At 35.2% G+C, this 20,048-nt stretch overlaps 1 protein-coding gene across 1 annotated transcript; it reads right to left on the bottom strand.

Moving 5' to 3' along the window:
* Window positions 1-10,367: 10,367 nt before the first annotated feature.
* Window positions 10,368-14,002, bottom strand: LOC131635477 (putative F-box protein At3g16210). Its single transcript, XM_058906093.1, has one exon. The coding sequence runs from the start codon at window positions 13,770-13,772 to the stop codon at window positions 12,525-12,527; it is 1,248 nt and encodes a 415-aa protein (XP_058762076.1). The 5' UTR covers window positions 13,773-14,002; the 3' UTR covers window positions 10,368-12,524.
* Window positions 14,003-20,048: the final 6,046 nt, after the last annotated feature.

The raw sequence follows: 20,048 nt of genomic DNA, 5'->3' as shown, positions 1-20,048 counted from the left end.
GAATCACACTATCCCCTGAGTCGGAAAAAAATAGGTAGGGAAGAACCAGGATTTTGTCTGAGCTTATGAGTGGAATCATACACATTGTGATTCGAATCATTGTCTGTACATGAGTCAGATCCCTAGTCCTTCTTCCGCCTCTTCCATGCCAAGTTTTAGTCGAATCATGCTTTACCCTTGAATCGAATCACAGAAAAATGGGTCTCTCTTTAAGTGCAGATTTTGTTCCTCGTTACTTGGCCACTTGACTCAAATCACCAAATACTCTTGACTCGAATCAAAAATGATTTTTTCACTATTTTATGTGTTTCATCTCTAGCACCTATGAATCATTTTTTACTCTCAAAACCTTCAACAATGTTAGAAAGCACATTCTTCCATTGATGATTTGAAAACTCACAAACCACTTGTTCTTTCTTTTCGTCAAAAGAGTTTGAATCTTTAGTGTACACTTGCAAACGATTTCTTTCATCTTCTATCTCATTCTTTTCATTGTTACATGGATCTGAATCTCACATTGAAATGTTTGTGATTGATTGAGGAAAAATGGTTTTGAAGTTAATATTTCTTTGAAGATTTGTTTAAGATTTCAAAAGATTGCAAGATGGGGGTGGTGTTGTATCTGTTTCAAATAATCCTAATGAAAAAAGAAGGTTCTTCTCTTCAAGTTGATCTTGGTAGTATCGTGTGGAAGTCTACATACATGATAGGAGTTCTTTTCAATCTTCATACAATCCAACTTCTAAGATACTGGCAGAATTGTGTGAAAATTTTTGTAGACGGAGACTTAGGAGTAGAGCTGTCAAATGGGCCGGCCCGGCCCAGCCCGCTTCGGCCCGGTGGGCCAACGTGTTTTAATGGGCTGGCCCGGCCCAGCCCAATTGCTTAATGGGCCACATAAAATGAGCCCGGCCCATATTTCAAAGGCCCGTGCGGCCCGATGGGCCAGCCCGGCCCGTATTTCAATATTATAATTTTAATTTATAAAAAGGATGTAATGGATAAATGCAATACAATTTAAGTAGAGAGTCATCATAAACGTATATAAGTGGTGTTTAAAATATTTATCCATAAATATATATGAATATCACAAAATCATCCATGTAAAACTATAAAGTAACTTAATATTATCACCAATAGTTATCAAATTTTCTCTCCATCTCACAATCATTTCTTTGATCACATCATCTTGAAAATATATCTTGATCCTCTTTAACTTTTCTTTATAACTTGAAAACACATTTATGAAATCATATCTCATATCAATCTTTTTTCTCCAAATTTTACCGAAATCTTTTTGTAATGGGCCAGCCCGAAGCCCTCTTGGCCCGGCCCGGCCCAGCCCATAAAAAACATAGGCCCGGTGGGCTGGCCCAAAAAGACAGGGTCGTGTTTTTTTAAGGTATTTTGCGGCCCGGCCCGGGCTAAATTGGAGGGCTTATGGGCCGGCCCGATGGGCCGAGCCCATTTTGACAGCTCTACTTAGGAGTAGGTTGTTGGAGCTAGAAGGTTCAAGAAGCAAATTCGAGTAAATATTTCGAATAGAGTTCAATTTGTGAAGTTGAGTACAAGTCAAGATCCCGAAAGAAGGAGTTTATTTTTTTCAGCGTTTAATTTTGGACTAGTTAATGTAAAACTTAAACGTAAGCCAATCCCAAGTCCGAATAAAAGGAGGGGGTTGTGTTAGGCACTCGACAGTCAACGTAAAAGTGTGCCGAATCTCTATGACATGGATTAGCTATGAAATAATGTGAATGATAGGTCGTTGCCCGTAAGCAACACGTTGTATGGCTCAGGTATATTGTCAAAAGAGCAAGGGTCGCTACATTGCGCCCGAATGTAGTAAAAAAATAAGCAAGGGTTTCTATATTTTCGTGAACGGGTTTGAGTAAAGAAGTTAGTTCATGAGAGAAGAGTTCACTTTGGATCATGGAATATAGGCATGCATAATAGAAAATCTATGGAAATAATGGACGTTATGGTTAGGAGGAAGATCAATTTTATGTGCCTACAAGAAACTAAGTGGACAGGTGAAAAAGAGAGAATTAGAAAACTCGAGATTTAACCTTTGGTTCACCAGAAAAGTTAGATAAAAAAATGGGATGAGGATTATTGTGGATAAGGAGAGGAAGAAGGATATTGTGGATGTGAAAAGAGTAGGAGATCGAATCATAACCTTGATAGTGGAACAAGACACGTTTAATGTTGTTAGCGGGTACACACCTCAGGTTGGATTAGCAGAACGCCTTAAGGTAAAATTTTGGTAGGATTTTGAAGGTTTACTTCATGATATACCCTACCGAGAGAAGCTTTTCCTAGGAGGGGATCTCAATGGACATGTAGGAAGCGTGACAAGAGGTTTTGAGAGTGGACATGGGGTTTTGCCCTTGGGGAGATTAATACGGAGGGTAAATTCATCTTGGAGTTTTTTGTTGGCTTTGAATCTTACTATAGCAAATACAGGATTTAGGAAAAGAGATGAACATCTTATCACATATAAAAGTGGGGTAACATATTCTCATATAGATTTCTTTCTTATCAGGAAGTTAGATGGGAAGATTGCTTGAACTGTAAAGTTATTCCGAGAGAGAGCTTTACTATCCAACATAGAGATTTGGTTATGGGTGTAAGAGTTAAAGGGAGAGAAAAGAGAAGAAGTCATATGGTAGCGCCATAAATAAATGGGTGATATTTGAAGATGAAAAACAAGGAATTTTTCAACACAAGATCTTGGAGGAAGGTTTGGACAGCCACAAGGAAGTGCAAATGATATCTTGAACAAGATGACCCAAGATATTAGAAAAGTTCCTAAAGAGACATTAAGTGAATCTAGATATTTTGGACCTAGGGGTAAAGAATCATGGTGGTGGAATGAAAGTGTGCAAAGTAAAGTTAAAGTAAAACAAGATTGTTTTAAAGAGCGGTCTAGGTATAAAATTTTTGAAACTTTGGAAAACATCAAGAAAGCTAAGAATGAGACCAAGAAGGCAGTGAGTGAAGCAAGAACCCAAAATTTTGATGAATTATATCAATCTCTAAGAACTAAGGAGGAAGAATATATATATATATATATATATATATATATATATATATATATATATATATATATATATATATATATATATATATATATATATATATATATATATATATATATATATATATATATATGGACTTGCTAAGGGAAGATAGAGAAATATTAGAGATTTGGACCAAGTGAATGTGTTAAGGATGAAGAAGGCAAAATATTTGTTCATGAAAAAGATATAAATGATAGGTGGAATACGTATTTCTAAAATTTATTTAATGAAGGATATGATACCTCACTATAGGAGACTCAACATTTGAGATGAGGTACATAACTATAATTACTATCATTGAATTGAGAAACAATAGGTAAAGAAAGTGTTGAAAAGAATAAGTAGCAGTAAGGCGGTTGGGCTAGACAACAAATAAAGTTTGAGCCTTTGTCAACCCGGGATATTTTCTCCGCGAGGTATTCTGATGATTCTTATCTATGTACTTTAGGGATTTATAATGATGTGTATTGTTTGGTAGACAACTTAGGATTACGGAGTCTGTTTGCATGAAAAGATTATACCTATGAATATTTGACTCATGAATTTCTGTGTTCATTCATTTACACTATTGTGCCTGAGTCTGCAAGTACCGTAGGTACCGCCAAGTTTCGTATGTTTAACGTAGATTATGAATACACTACTGATCAAATTGCTGAATTATTAGAATTTTCTCACGGGGAGGGGATACCTTGTGAAGCTCCACTTGAATCTAAGTGGGGACATGAGGTTTTTTATTTTGGAGAGATATTATTGGTGTTATGACTCACTCCTTTGAGGGTAACCATGCATCATCAATTCATAAGCCGGCCACCCGCTATTTTGGCCAAATGTTGGCTGACACTATTTTTGGCCAGGAGAATACTAACAAAACAAACACGAAAGAGATGGTTTATTTGCAGGTTGCCCTTAACAGGAGACAAGTAAATTCGGCCCCTTTTATAATAGAACACATGAGCGCCAATAGAAGAGGCACTATCTCTTTTGGGGGCTTGGTTACCTCATTAGCCCGTGCTATAGGCCTTGATGATAAGCTTGCCAACTTAGTACCTCTACCATACCGCATTCTTGATCTTGATTATGTCCGACAAATGAGGCTTTGTAAAAACCGAAAGGAAGGTGGACATCACCTTATGATTCATAATGATGTCGTGGACAATATTGTTTTACCTTGGCCTTTACGTACTAATGTACGATTAAGGGTCAGTTGAACTTATGATTTAGATGCTCCCCCATTTACCGGACCATTACCCACATTCATTCCTGTCGATATGGCAGTACGTCATGATATTGATGAGGAATATAAGAGATATGACCATGTTTCACCGGTTCGTAGTCCTCCACCACCTGATTTTTCACATGCTCACATTGTACCACATACTTCTAACTATTTTGCAGGTACTTCCTCCGGTCCCCAAGACCACACTAGAGAGCTCCTTTAGGAGGGGCCTGACTCTTTGTTGAACACCATGTACAAACAACAATAGTAATGAAACAGAATCAAATTTCTATGCAAGCATCTATTCAGACTACATGACCAAAATGCGGAGATGCTTGCATACATGAGACTTCAACAGGGAGGGGGCAGCAAGTATACCTTTCCTAAAATAAAGGAGGGAGCACCAGAGGATCCCACTCAAGAAGGGAATGAGACATAAATGTGAGAGGCCTTCATGGTCATGATTAGCATATGACACTAGGTTCTTGTCTTCCTTTCTTACCTTAGATCGAAACATTGAGGACAATGTTTGATTTAAGTGTGTGTGGGAGAGGACCTTTACTTGTTTTCTAGTTAAATTTCCTGCTTTCTAGTTTAGATTTATTGCTTTATAGTGTTTTTCATATTTTTAGTTTGTTTATCGAGACATTGCATGTGTTGTCGAGTCTTTATGTGTGGTTTCTAGTTGTTTATTGAATATTCTCCTTTTCTTGAGTCATACCGTAAAATTTTGATAAAAAAAGAAACAATGCTTGTTTTGAATTTGTGGGCTATTAGACAAATTTAGGACAAGTTATAGAGACTTAACACCCTAAAATATCGGTATCTTCTTAACACTGTAAGTCTCTAAATTATAGAGATCTATCTGGATAATTGTTATGTTGTAGCCTTAAAATCTCACTCCAAAATGAGTCCTTAAGTAGTTTATTTTAGCAGTCGGCTTCGGCTTAAACATGTTGTACGTAGGGAAGCTGATGAAAGTATGTGAATTATCCTAATTTTTGTTGTTGTAATTAATTTAAAATAGGGAATGCAACTTCTAAAGTTAGGTGACCCTCATACGCTCACGTAGCCCAACTGTAACACCCCATACATAACTGACTAGTATATTATGCATGAAACGTTAAAAATTGATATTGAGTACATACAAAAGCTATTGTTATAGAAAGATCCAAATTGAGTACAACATGAAATTCTACTAGGAATGACAAAACATGTGTATTCAATGGACTTTCTATAACAATAGCTTTTGTATGTACTCAATATCAATTTTTAACGTTTCATGCATAATATACTAGTCAGTTATGTATGGGGTATTACAGTTGATATCAGAGCAGGTCGATTCTCGGCCGAGCCATGAGACATCACTAGCAATTCCTTTCTTCCTCACATGTGTGTGCTGCTAACCTGATTTTACTGATATCACATTCAGTCTTTGAACTTGATCAACTCATCGACTGAGTGCGTGACAGTAGAATTACGGCAGAGCCGCCACGAGGACTCGTAAAACCTGCAAGGTTGTGAACCCAAGTTGTTGGAGTGGGATGAGTAATGAATTGTTGGATGTTTTAAGTGGATGATATTGGAGTCGTCAAGCTTAAAGAGAGCGTTTGACGCAAAGAAGTAGTACCCGAACTGCCAAGGTGTGGATCGAGACAACTAGAACCCACAGGATTTTGATTGGACGGAGTGAAACCTTCTCTAAGTCTTGGTAATAGCATGGGAAATCCATACAGGATTGAGAAAGAGCCTTGTAAGTGAAATTCTCTGAAGGCGTTGAGCTGAGATTTAGTAATCTCACCCCAATTAACTTATTTTTTTCAGGTGCAGTTTAGTAGCGTTTGGTCAGTAGGAGGTTTGGACTGAAGACTTGAAAGTGGTGTTGGCTCGAAGACCTCGTTGGTTTTGACATTCCGCTGTGCAAGATCCATTGAAGACTCATGTATTGTGCTACTTAGTAGAATTTCATGTAGTATTTTATATGGATCAAATATTGTACCTTGACTTGTGTATGTATTCAATATCAATTTTAACGTTTTATGAATAATATACTAGTCAATTATGTGTGGGGTGTTACACCAACGATTATAGAACCTGGAAAAATAGAATAAAATACCCGTTTATAGTTGGTTCATAGGTTTCTGGTGCTGAATTGGTAGGGCGGATTACGATTCGATCCCCTGCAACTACAATGAGAAAATAAAGGGGTTACACCACTTAAAGTACCAAAACCCCGTGCAAAGGATCAGAGTCATTAACTGGTTGTCTTACTATGAGTATGTATGAATAACGGGCTTAATGTGATTGTGCCTGAATGAAAAAGGATGAAAAATTGGATGAGTAAGTTAGACTTAAGCATAACAACATGATACATATTGGTTTGTATAGGAGAGAGACTTATGCCCGCAAAATACAGAATGTGTTATTACGATACCCTTATTTTTTGTGAATTAGTATCTATTGACATAACCTTGTTCTAATAAAAGTCTCTAAACCCATATTAGTTGTTGAGTGTCATTGTTTTCTTTGATTTTTTTTGAGGAGAAGTAGTGGTTCAAGTGTGGGAGAGTTTGATAACACCAAATCATATCGTGTATTTGACTCGACTTTCATGAGTTTTATTATTGTTTTATTTTCATTTTCATTTCTTGTATTATGTTGGTATTTTGTCTGGATTTTAGGTATTTGATCAAATGGGAGTCATTTGCGAAGAACGCGGCAATTCAGACAAAAAATGGAGAGTAAATGGCATTTTACACTAAATGCGATCACCATGGTGTTCACCACAAAGGTGGCTATGAGTGGTCCACATACTATGATCACAAGACAAAGTCTAGCCTATTTTGTAAGCATGGAATTTGCCATGAAGGGTGTGGTGGTCGTCACACTAAAGAAAATCGCAGAAGTTGATTTTGGGCTTGACTTGGTCACCCACTCTTCTCATTCTATCCTAATTTCTCTCCCACAAATTCAGCAACTGCCCACTAGATATTTTAGGTCTTGGAACATTATAAATAGGCCTTTAGTTTCACTTTTTGAACTATCAAAGCTTAGTACAAACTTATGTCATATACTGTTGAAATTGTAAGCTTTAGCTTTTCACATCAGAGGGCTATTGCACGATCGATTGAGTCTGTATCGAGTTTGGAGCAACCTTTAATCTTGGCGTTATTTTATTTCTTGCATTCAAGTCTTTTCATAAATTTACTTCTTGTATCATATTATCGCCTCTTCGGAGCAGGTTTTTATTTAATTCAGCTTTATTTATATTCAGTCTATTTACTTTACTTGCATGTTTATTTTATCGCACTCCTTTATTTATCATTACGCTTAATTTCATCTTCCAAACAAAACCTTCTTCTTTTACCGTAATTATGTCCAGCTAAATTATTGGTGTTGGAATAGGAGGATTTTCAATTTGACGGTACTGGGTTCGTTGTTTCGTAGGATTGATACCATGGGTTGTTTTGGTTTTTATACAATTTTCCCGAATTTTATTTGGCCGGCTATCAAAAGTAAAACTGGGAATACATCAGATAAGATCGAAAGTCTTTCGATACTTAAAATTAAAATTGATTTGTTTTTTGTTAACGAATACCGCAGAAGCACTTTGTTGATTAATTAAGAAACTTTGATATTTCTTGAAAACGATTTTAAAACTATTAACAGACGCGTTTATAGGGTTAGGATCCAATTGTCCGAGCGAAAGCCGAAAACCCTTTTAAGTTAAACTTTCAAACCAAAATTACTTTTCAACCGAGTAAAAAATCTAATTTCTTAAAAATGGATTTACTACTTTAACACAGACGTAACTTGAGAATGTGACAACCCAAATAAAGATTAGAGAGTAAAATCTAGTTCTAAATACACAAGAACGACAATTCCTGTTCATTAATTCTTTTTCAAAGTAGAAAATATTTCTCAGTATGTAATCCTATTTAGAAATAATAAGAGTATTGTTTGGTCAACGAGAATCACATTCTAGTATTATCATTCCATATTTATCAAAAGTTTCTTACTTTATTTTCTTGTCCATTACAAACCTTCTAACGATCGCCTTAGATAAACACTGTAACAATAGTAACAACAGATTAACCGTTTGGTCTATGTGGGTTCGACACTTTTTTATATTACTCTGATACACTCCGTATACTTAAGGATACACGCAATCCAGCACCAATCCTCTGCGTGTACTTAAGAATACTATATGAATGAGAATGCATTAAGGGTCATCTGGTGGACCTTGGGGAGTCATTTGTGATATGACCACGATCATGCATGTCACAAATGGACGATAAATATTCGTTTATCCAACACTATAGTAATATATATATATATATATATATATATATATATATATATATATATATATAACAAATTAGAAATACTAAATATCTTTAGTAAATAATCACAAAATAAATAAAACATAATAATTATTCATAATTGAAATAGACTCATGCATCTAGCAAGTTGTCTTGTCTCAAAGGAACCCACCTCTTCAAATGCATTATATAGTATCATCCAAGCAACACAATCATATGTCCAATGGAGAGACTCAACGTCAACAAATATGGAAATGTATAAGGCATCAATGTATACATGAGACTTATCTGCTAAATTAGTACATCTAAAAAAAATGCAAAACATATACTCTAGTGTCCGCCTAATACATGGAATGTTCCACCAGTGACTGATAAGTATCATGGAGCCAAGAGAGACGGGAAATGAGCACCTTTATTAGCCATGAGCTCCTCCAATACCAACTCTCCTGTAACACCCTAGTATGTCTCAGCAACCATACATGCAATCTCCTAGTTTAGCAGCAGAGGGTGAAATAGTTACCAATAATGGGGAGATGGAAAAGGCTGGAGACATCAACCAGGATAATCATCATCTCACCAAAGGGAAGATAAAAGAATGATGTCTTCATATGTCATTGCTCTATTAAAGCGGACAACAAGGGAGCGTCAAGTATGGTGAGCGAACGATCCATCAACGAAAGCATGCCAACATCCACAAAAACCGCCTTAACCTCATCAGGCATATGTGTTGCCGAAAGCTTCTTCAACTTCGACCCATGAATGGGGAACTTCAATGGAGTGCGGTTCTGTAACCAAAAAACATAAATCATCAGCTAAATTTTATTAACCACTAATAAATAAAAAACAACTTAAATTAAAATATTTATACCTCTCTCAGCCATAACCTAAATGCCAAATAATCAGAGTACCGAGTGAACACGACAAAGTCAGAGAGACCTCTAGAGAACCCCCATATGTGTGATCCTGGATAGGCACTTATGTATCAGTCCCAATCAACACCAGCAAATCTAGAGATAAAGAAATCCATGATAAATACAAAGACACGCACTCAAGCAAATTCAATATTGGGGAGGAGAGGAGAAAATAGAGACGCCACACATGGACGAGAGAATCAAAAGAACCAGTCGTTATTGAGTACTAGAGATTTCTTGGATCATTTTCCTAAGGAGCGGGTCAAGGGTTTAAGCTTGAACCTTCTAATGTGTTAGTCCTTTTTTTTTTTTGCAGAGGCGAGCATTAGCAAGATTTTAGACTTAAAATGTATAGTGTCGTCCCGCTCCACCCTCACTTTTTTGATGGGCGGATCAAGATTTTAGGTCTGCACCCTCAATTATGTTCGCCCCACCCTACTTTTTTGTGGGCTTTTGCATAATGAACTTAAGTGGGGCGGACATGCCCGTTCGCCTCCCTTAATTTTAATTTTGAGAGCTTAGAAGAATAAATAATTGATAAGATTAGCTCAAAGTACACATTTTGATTTACGCCATCTTTTAAATATGTAGGTCTACTAAAAAAATTGAAGTACACCTGAGCCTACTGAACCCATATTTTGAACATGAACTTATCCTAAGCAAGTATTATATTATTATAATATATAATAATGTGACTAATGTATATCAAGCTAAGACTATATTATATATTTCACAAAAAGAAATTGTTTTTCTACTTAGAAAGAAACAAGTTACGTAAATTTATTATAAAGTTGCTGCAAGTAAGTTCATCTGAAATTCATTATAAAGTTGTTGCAGTTTCAAATAGCTACTCATTTAAGAGGCCAAAATCTTTTAAAGATCAATTCATTGTTGGTTAAAGAGAAGAATTTTAATGGATGTAAAAAAACAAGTTAAAAATAAGAAGAAAATATCAGTTGCTTAAGACATGTAAAACCAGATATCATAAATACTACTTGTACTTGTCAAGGGGTTAAATTGACACATACAATTTCTTCATATGAAAGTCAACAACAAATAAGTCACTTAATATATTGGTCAATCAAGAATCAAGTTTGAAAATTCTTAACAAAGAGTTCTATTACTACCTTTGTTACTAATTTTCTGCAGACATGCTAAAATATACAATAAAGTTGTCAAAAGGAACAATGCTTTCTGCTAAACTAACTTTGTCAACCATTTGTGTTTCCCTCCACATTAAATGCTTAGTGAAATGTAATACTTGGAGAGTAGTTATGAAACAGATGAAATCCCCGGCAAACTTCACTTAACATGCACTAAGCTTGGGGGAAGAATTAAGGTCTGAAGTGGACAATTCCTGAAAAATGACTCAGTAGTTGAGTAGCCCTCCTATGAGCCTTCTAATTTCAGAGTTGAACACAATCGAGAGACATAAAGTAAATCAAGGGAAAACTTGGGTATGTAAAGAAAAACTAAACCAGGTGAAAAATTTAACTGTTCCAGCAAGTTTGACTACTAAGAAATGTTGAATTTGCAGCCTGACAATTATTGGTTCAATCTCACTATATGAGTTGAAACAATTTAATGAAGAACATGTGATCACTAGCTCCTGAATCAATTATCCAGGAGCCAAAGGTACAACTATTGAAATGAGCAGGCTGGGTAATGGTACTTCCTTGTATCAGACTGAACAGTTTTTCATACTGCTCAGGAGTGAAGTCAGGTGAAATCATTATAGAGACTTCAGCTTCCTTCTGACCATAGACATCAACTGCTGAGTTGTTTACAAAGTTTATGTAAATCTCCCAAAATTTGAAAAGTCATTTAGTATGAATATTTTCAAGCGATATTCTAAGCCACAGATCTTGAAGAAAATTTTGAAGAATAAGGAGAAGATAAAGAAAGTTGGTTTAGATATAATGAAGCTAAAATGACACTAAAAAAACCTGTATAATCTATTCTCAAAGATGGTATGTATCAAAACACTGCAGCTACCTCCCTTCCTTGGCCTTAATCACAGTTAGTACTGCTTTCTTTTATAAATGCATGTTGAAAGCACTTAATAATTTATGTGTAATAAATCAAAGAGTTAATTTTGAAAGTGCTCTTAAGGCTGGTAGTTGTTACCTTTAGCTTGCTTTGTATAGGCTAAGCATAGAAGGAAATGGAATGCTTGATTGCTTTTGCTCTTGATATTATGAGAATTGAAGTAGTTGGTTGGTGGAATGAAACTTGTAGCTTAAGGCTTCCATAACTGCTCAATTTGTTCTCTGGGCAGTTCTTCAAAATAGAGTCCAAACAAGACCTTTGTAAATATACGAAGGATACTTTGCAGAATGTTCACAGCATCTCAGTTTGATATTTGATAGAAACAGAAATAGACAATTAAATGAATCTTGAACTGAACTTCTATTACTTCATCACAAAGTCTTCTCTTATTAATACTAACCTCAATCTTGTTAGACCTCTACAAGCCCACAGCGACTGCTAATTTTCCTATGAAAGACGCTAACATCTTCCAACCTTTATACATTACAAACACACAAAATAATTCACATGTTTTACCGCACAAGATAAAGACTGATGGTATTAATGGAAGATAACACAAAATTCAAATAAACCAATGTCTGATATACCCTATCATTCCCACGAAAAACTCAGGGTAATGAAAGACAAATTTCAAACAGAGATATATTCTCATTTGAGTATCAACATTTACAAGTTACATGTTACAATTGCAGGTCATTCAATAAAGGCTAAAGATCATTCTTACAAGTTACAATGGAAATGCAAACCACATAAATATGCGAATTTAGAGATAAATTTTTCAAAACAAAATTGATAAAGCAAAAGTCATATCATCAAACGGTTTCTTAATCTGTCTACTTGATGACAAGTATGATATGTGCAATTGACAAGCCACTTCCCATACAAAGTAAAAAATATCCCAAGAAGGTCTAAATAGACCGCTTGGGTGAAAACAAAACAATAATAATTATTTATTTATTCCTCTTATCGAAAGAAGACTTCTTTTATAAATCACCATCTGAATCATCGATCCTACTACACCAAGCTCCATAACCATCTGGGTAACCAAATTAAAACAAGCTAGTTCTCCGTCTTTTTTTACTAAGAATAAGTCACCATTCCTCCCTGCTTCGACGGGATAGTCAACAAAAGACAATGACCCAATAATGAAAAGTTTAGTCCACGATTCCTTTACCCCAATTTCACCTAAAACTGATATGTGAAGAGTATTCATCTCCTGGCTGTATGTGATCAAACCAATGGACTCATTTAATATCACCAAACGCCTCTTCGCCGATCTAAGATCAAAAGTATCATCGATGTCTAAGGGCAAGGGTGTTGTAAAAGACACCTCATTGCTGACATCAAATGAAACAAAATATGATCCATCATTGTCTATTTCAATTTTATCACACCAATGACACATTCCATCCAGGTAGAATCGGATAAGGACATTCGAAGTTTCAGGGCAGAACACCATAGGTATGTCAACATCAAGTTTCTTCCAAGTGCTGCTTTTTAGACTATATATCTCCCATAAGGGCTCAAGGGATACATTTCTGAATAATGGATCTTTCCACGACATACCCCGAAAGTACAATTCATCGCAAGTTAGACTATTAAATTCTACATACCGAATCACCTTATAGTCATCGTTAAGCTGATCATAACCAAATCCATGAACAGAAGCCACAACCGACCGGTAAGGCGAGGACTCAACAGGACTAGGAGGAATGACATTAAATTCGTCGGTAGCTGGATTCCACAATACAACATGTTTCTCATCATTAAAGAAAGTAGAGAGACAAAGAGTGCCATTGATACTTGTAGACCCGATAATAGTAATAACTGGGCCAAGGACTTGAAAGGGGAGTGAAAAATCAAATTTGAGCATGTTCTCAAATCTGTCCCCAGAAACGAAATACAAATTGGAGCGGCATCCGTGTCCGGGAGTATCTGAGGAATTAACTTCTATAGCATGATGTAAGATGAGAGATACCTCGTCATCATGATAATCAGAATGATTAGTATGTATGATATGATTGCGGTAGATATTCATGAAATAAGGGTTTTGAAATAACATTGACCATTGTTTACACACACATTGAAATCTCTTGAGAGATTTTATAGAGAGTTTTGATAGAATGGAGAGTGAAGCATCGTCAGGTATGTGATTGCTAACCTTATTGCTCTTCGGAGTGACAGATTTCTCCATTTTCGTCCAGCGGCGGAAGAGAACGAGATCGACGAAGGAGCGCAATATCAATCTGCTTCTGATTCAGTTGCAACAAGCGACGCCGGAAGAGAACGAGATCCAGAGAAAACCCTAAAGAAATAAAACTGAACTAGTTAATGGATAGGTTTAAATTTTAGGGAGTTGATTCACTGCATTTTTGATAGAGTGATCTGGAAAAACTAGCGGGATGGATACGCTTCGGACGGGTACCGGATATCCTCGTTGATTTAAGAAATTATTGTTTTTAAATAAAAGAATAATTAAGTGTTATTTTAGTAGTATGCAATAAAAATTAAAAACATTAATTATTTGACTTAAAATATTACTGTTTTATCAACAGTAATATTATATTTTCGGTTTAATATTTTGATCACTAATTTTTTTCGTTAATATTTAATTTTTTGTTTAATAACTTTATGTTTCTGTTAATATTTAATATTTTGATCAGTAAATTTATGTTTCCACTAATATTTATTATTTTGATCGATAACTTCGTATTGTATTTAGTATTCTAAGTTTGTTCATCTTAATATTCAATATTTTATGAACGTAATCAAAGACTTTATTACGTTAATACAATGAACCATGGTGTGGGCATGTGGAATGACAATGCAATAACAAAAGAGAAAGTTAGAGTTAATAACAAACAGAATGCTTCCTGCATGTTTTGAAGAGCAATGTTTTGAAGCAATGGCAATAACAAACAGAATCATTAAGAAATATCTTAGAGAGTTAGAGTTAAAACAATGAACCATGGATGTGGAATGACAATGGGAATAACAGTATGAAATTCTTGCTTCCTGCATGTTAATCCATTTAGAAAATTTATGAAACTTTAATGCTTGCTTTCTGAAACTTTTGTTTGCTACCCTTTTCATGCATTATGAAATGACATTTGCTTCCCAAAACTTTTGTTTGCTACCCTTTCATGCATTATGAAAGAATGGTTTTGTGTGTTTAATTTTGCATGCAGTTAATTTATTCACGTTATCTTGCAGAATAGATATTGAACATGAAAAGTATGGCTTTGAGCTTGGAAGCTTGCGTCCTCTAAAGTATGAACAAATAGCATAGTTGTCGAATGGCATTGTCAATAGATTTGACTGGAAAAAAAAATAATGGAAGGTGATAACATAAAAGAAAATACATCAATTAAGTTTATGTAAATACAATTGAATGAATAATAAATCCCAATAAAAGTTATAATCCAATGGTTCATTCAACATGTCCTTAAGGCAAGGTACCTCTCCGAATCGTGTCAGTATGCAAAAGGACATATTTAATAAACATTATTATTGAATATTTTTATATAATTTTTTATGTGAGACATATATCTAACTTCTTATATTTTAATATCATTAAATGTTTCTGACTTTAATTCAAACTTTAAAATATTAGCGATATTATAATATAAAAGAGACAGATAACTATCATCTCATAAAGAATATTAAAATTTATTAATATTATAATAATGATGGTATAGTATAAAAGATCCAAAATAATAAAAAGATAAATTTAAAATTTAATAAAAGTTATTATATTTTAATAAGTAATAAATAGTATTTATAATGGTGGTTTAATAAGTAATAGGTATAATTATATTTCCAACATCGGATAAAATAAAATAAAAATACATTGTATTTTGTTGATGTTAGTTGTACAATTTTATCTATTAGTTGTACATATATTGTACTATTAGCTTTATTACAAACTATTATCACTGACATGTCTGAGAACTTCCACTTCTGTCAGCCACATTTTTTCCTCATCCTCAGACTATCCATATGTGTTGCCTTCTTATTGGTCTTCTTCTCCTTATTGTTCTTCTTCATATTCTCACTTATCTTTTAAGATTTCTCCTCATTTAACCAAAAAAATTAATGTTAGAACAAGAAATGTTCTGATCAATATTCTTAGTTTTGATGATAACATTAAGTATGAATTTTGTATAAGACAATGTGGTACTCTAATCCTTTACATTTTCCATTTCAGGAAAAGTATAAAAGAGTATGCACAAATCAGCGTTCAGAAGCACTGACCCGGAAGTTCTGGATGGCTTCATCAGAACATGGTCTGACAAGACATCAGAAGATGGTCATGCAGAATCAGAACATGAACTGGAAAGCATCAGAAGATGGCATTCAGAAGTACAAGCTCTGAAGCTCTGATGGTATCACGCTCAAAGCTCTTCAAAGTCAGAAGACAGAAGATGCTCTGCACCAAAGCTGGAGACTCTGAAATTCAAATGTCTATTCAACACATTCTGAGTCCAGAAGAAAGTACAAGATGAAAAGCTATAACGTCAAATCTCTGACTGACAAAAGGAACGTTAGAAGCTACAAAAGGCAAAGTCAGTAAAAGCAGCAAAAGCATGGCTCGAGGTAGTTGACAAAAGTGTGAAACATTAAATGCATTGTTGTACTATTCACGCAAAGCATTAAATGCTCCCAACGGTCATTTCCTCTCAAGCGCCTATATATAGAAGTTCTGATTCAGAAGCAGCAACTAACTCTCTTGCATTATACCAAAACACTGTCAAACTGAAATCGTGAAAAGCAAAGAAGAACTTCATCTTCAACCTCACAACTTTGTAATATCTTAGTGAGTGTTAAGAATTAGAACTTAAGAGAAATATCACTGTTGTGATTACAGCTTTTTTAGAAAAAACAAACTCTTGTAAACATTTATTTTTACATTGATTGTAAAAGGATTTCCTAGAGTGATCAAGTTGTGATCTGTAGACTCTAGAAGACTTAGAGGGTATCTAAGTGGAAAACCATTGTAATCATTTGGATTAGTGGATTAAATCCTCAGTTGAGGTAAATCACATTGTCAGGGGTGGACTGGAGTAGTTTGGTTAACAATGAACCAAGATAAAAATAATTGTGTTCATTGTTTTTATCTTCCAAGTTTTTGAGTTACACTTATTCAATCCCCCCCCCCTTTCTAAGTTTTTTTCACTCCTTCAATTGGCATCAGAGCGTCGGTTCTAGGTGCAAGCACTTAACCGTGTTAGACAAAAGATTCAGAGAGAAAAACACAAAGTCAAAATGGTTGAAACAACTTCATCTACTCCTACTCCTGAACAAAACAACAATGGTAACAATGGAAGCAGTAGCTTCAATGGTTACAATAAACCACCAGTCTTTGACGGTGAAAATTTTGATTATTGGAAGGATAGACTTGAAAGTTACTTTCTTTGTCAAGATGGTGACTTATGGGACTTAGTGTTGAATGGTTACACATATCCTGTAAACACTCGTGGAGTCAAGATTACAAGGCAAGCTATGAGTGATGACCAAAAGAAAGAATTCAAGAATCATCACAAGTCAAGGACCATATTGCTAAATGCTATCTCTCATGCTGAGTATGAGAAGATAACAAACAGAGAAACAGCTCATGACATCTTTGAATCTCTAAAGATGACTCATGAAGGAAATGCTCAGGTAAAGGAGATAAAGGCCTTAGCTCTAATCCAGAAGTATGAAGCATTCAAGATGGAGGAAGATGAGAACATTGAAGCAATCTTTTCAAGATTCCAGACTCTGACTGCTGGATTGAGAGTGCTTGATAAAGGCTACACCAAAGCTGATCATGTAAAGAAAATCATCATAAGCTTAACCAGAAGATGGGGACCCATGGTGACTGCATTCAAGATTGCCAAGAATCTGAATGAAGTGTCTCTTGAGGAGCTGATTAGTGCCTTGAGAAGTCATGAGATTGAGCTAGATGCAAATGAGCCTAAAAAAAAGGTAAGTCTACTGCATTAAAATCTAATTAAAAAAATGCACTAACGCTTTTCAGGATGAAGAAGAAGATTCTGACGAGTCAGAATCAGAAGAAGAAGAAGAAGAAGAAGAACTGTCTCTAATATCCAGAAGAGTAAATCAACTCTGGACAAGCAAGCAGAGAAAGTTCAAGAACTTCAAGAACTTCAAAAGACCTGAAAAGGTAGAAACTTCTGGACACAAAAGATCTGACAAGAAGAAGGTGACGTGCTATGAATTTAAAGAGCCTGGACACTACAAGAATGAATGTCCAAAGCTTCAGAGGTAAAAGCTCAAGAAAAGATTTTAAAAGAAGAAAGGTCTTATGGCTACATGGGATGACTCAGATTCTTCTGATCAAGAGTCAGACTCTGAAGATGAGCAGGCCAACATAGCACTCATGGCAACAGTTGAAGCTGGTGAAGAGTCTACCTCTGATCCAGACTCTGATAAGGTATTTTCTGAACTCACTAGAGATGATTTACTTTCCAGCTCATCTGAACTTCTGGAAGTCAAGAGTCATCTTAGTATCAAATACAAAAAGCTGAAAAAGCTCTTTGAATCTGAAACTAAGAGACTTGAAATAGAAAATTCTGAACTTAAGGAAAAAGTTTTAAAACTAACTAAAGATGTTGAATCATCTTCAAGTTCAAAAAAGTCTATTCCAAGCACTAACAATATTCTTGCATGATACAAGATGTAGAAAGCTTCCTCTGGGAGTCAGATTGGTCAGAACAAACCTAAAGAGAGCTTGTCTAAAGGGAGTCAGAAACTCGGCATTATTAAAAATCCGAGTCACTTATCTGTTCTGATAGTTTGAGGTATTCCATCAATCAAACTCTTCTAAGTCCAGGGCAGAGGGATTTGGCTCAAAGGCGATTAGTTCAGCTATGACTTCTTCTGTGATGCTAACAGGAATGCCATGAATTTTGGCAGATATACTGAGGTGATAATCATTGATGGACGCATTTACCCAAAAGGTCTTTACTAGATTTATAAAGACGGGTCCGCAAAGAAGAACAACATACTTGTAACATCCTTGAGCTATAAGAAGTTCTACCAGATGTTGATTAATTTCTGCCAAGCTTATGAACCTTTCTTTGAGGATAGTGAGACTAGGCTGAACATCCATTTGGAAGAAAGGAGACAGTTGAAGAGAAGCAGGAGATGAGTTTAAGAAGGAAGTGTATTGGATTGAGAAGAACTAGTGAAGAGATGAAGGCTAATGAGTAGATTAGGGAGTATAAATAACAGTAGAGAAAGTTTTGAAAAAGGAACCCTAGTTAAACCTAATTATTATTCATAATTGATGATCCTGGCGGTTGGGAGGAGAAAGCGTGATACGAAGAGATTTGGAGCAGATACCTAGGACTTAGGACATAGAGCAACACTGATAGCGACGTTTAGAAAACATTTGACACGTGTTCAGGATCCAAGGGTTTTGCGTGTATGAAACACTAAGGGTTATAATTTGGCCGCTCGAGGTTTTAAGAGCTCATAAATACTGAAAGCTTCAATCTCCATTTAAACTACAGACAAACCTTTTATGCCTTGTCTTTTAAAACTAAGGTCTTATCATAACTTCCGAGGAAATTAAAAGATCTTCAACTTTCTCAATCTTGATTATAACATTTAGGTGTTTTTAACAAAACAACATGTTTAATTAACTTACTTTTCAAGACAAATTTGATGAGGACAAACTTAGATCAAGTATGAGGTGTTGGCCATTTATGACGATACGCTTCGTGAGCATGTAGGAGTAGATAAGAGATACTGACATATACTTAGAGTACAGAGATAGATTTTAAGAGATAGCTAACAGATACGAAATGAATGTGGTAGATAATGTTAAACACAGAGATGCATCACATGCATGGATAATGTGACAGATAGTAGAGTAGGTAGTAATTAAAATAAATATACAGAAGAAATCTATGTACACAATCAATAAACTCATTTAGTAAAATTATAAAAGAGAGAGTTTTAGAAAAATTTGACCGTATTGAGTGATAAACCTTCATTCTTGTCTTTGTCTGACTTGAGTATCTTTTGATGAAGAGGTTCAGTCTTTTTCTTCTTCTGATCTTTGTCTTGAAGAGTCTTCCTTTCTTGACCTGATCTTGACTGAATGGATTTGATTATTCTGGCTTGAGTCAGCTTTGCTTGTTTTGTCTTTCTAATTTTGAATGTCTTCATTTGAGCAGATGTTCTGCCTTTCCTTGTTACAAAGTCTTCATTCTTACAATCTTGTTCTTTCTTATCTTCTTCCTCTGGATGGCGCTGATAAGTCTCAGATGATCCTTTGTCATGAGTCAGCTACACTTATTCATTTTTGAATATTTCCATTGAGCACATATTCTTCATTCTGATGTCTTGAGCTTTGTAGAATATTCTTTTGTTGATTCTCAGAACTCCTTCTGATAGATACGTTCAGAGTCTTGAGATCTTTGCCTTGACATCTTCTGATTATACTGAGTGTTTGAATATG

Source organism: Vicia villosa, unplaced genomic scaffold, assembly GCF_029867415.1.
Source record: "Vicia villosa cultivar HV-30 ecotype Madison, WI unplaced genomic scaffold, Vvil1.0 ctg.001498F_1_1, whole genome shotgun sequence".
NCBI lineage: Eukaryota > Viridiplantae > Streptophyta > Magnoliopsida > Fabales > Fabaceae > Vicia > Vicia villosa.
This window is presented reverse-complemented; position numbering and strand designations above follow the sequence as displayed.

What these genes read in the sequence shown, in the direction of transcription:
- LOC131635477 (XM_058906093.1), bottom strand. Translation starts at nt 13,772, where the DNA reads ATGGAGAAATCTGTCACTCCGAAGAGCAATAAGGTTAGCAATCACATA.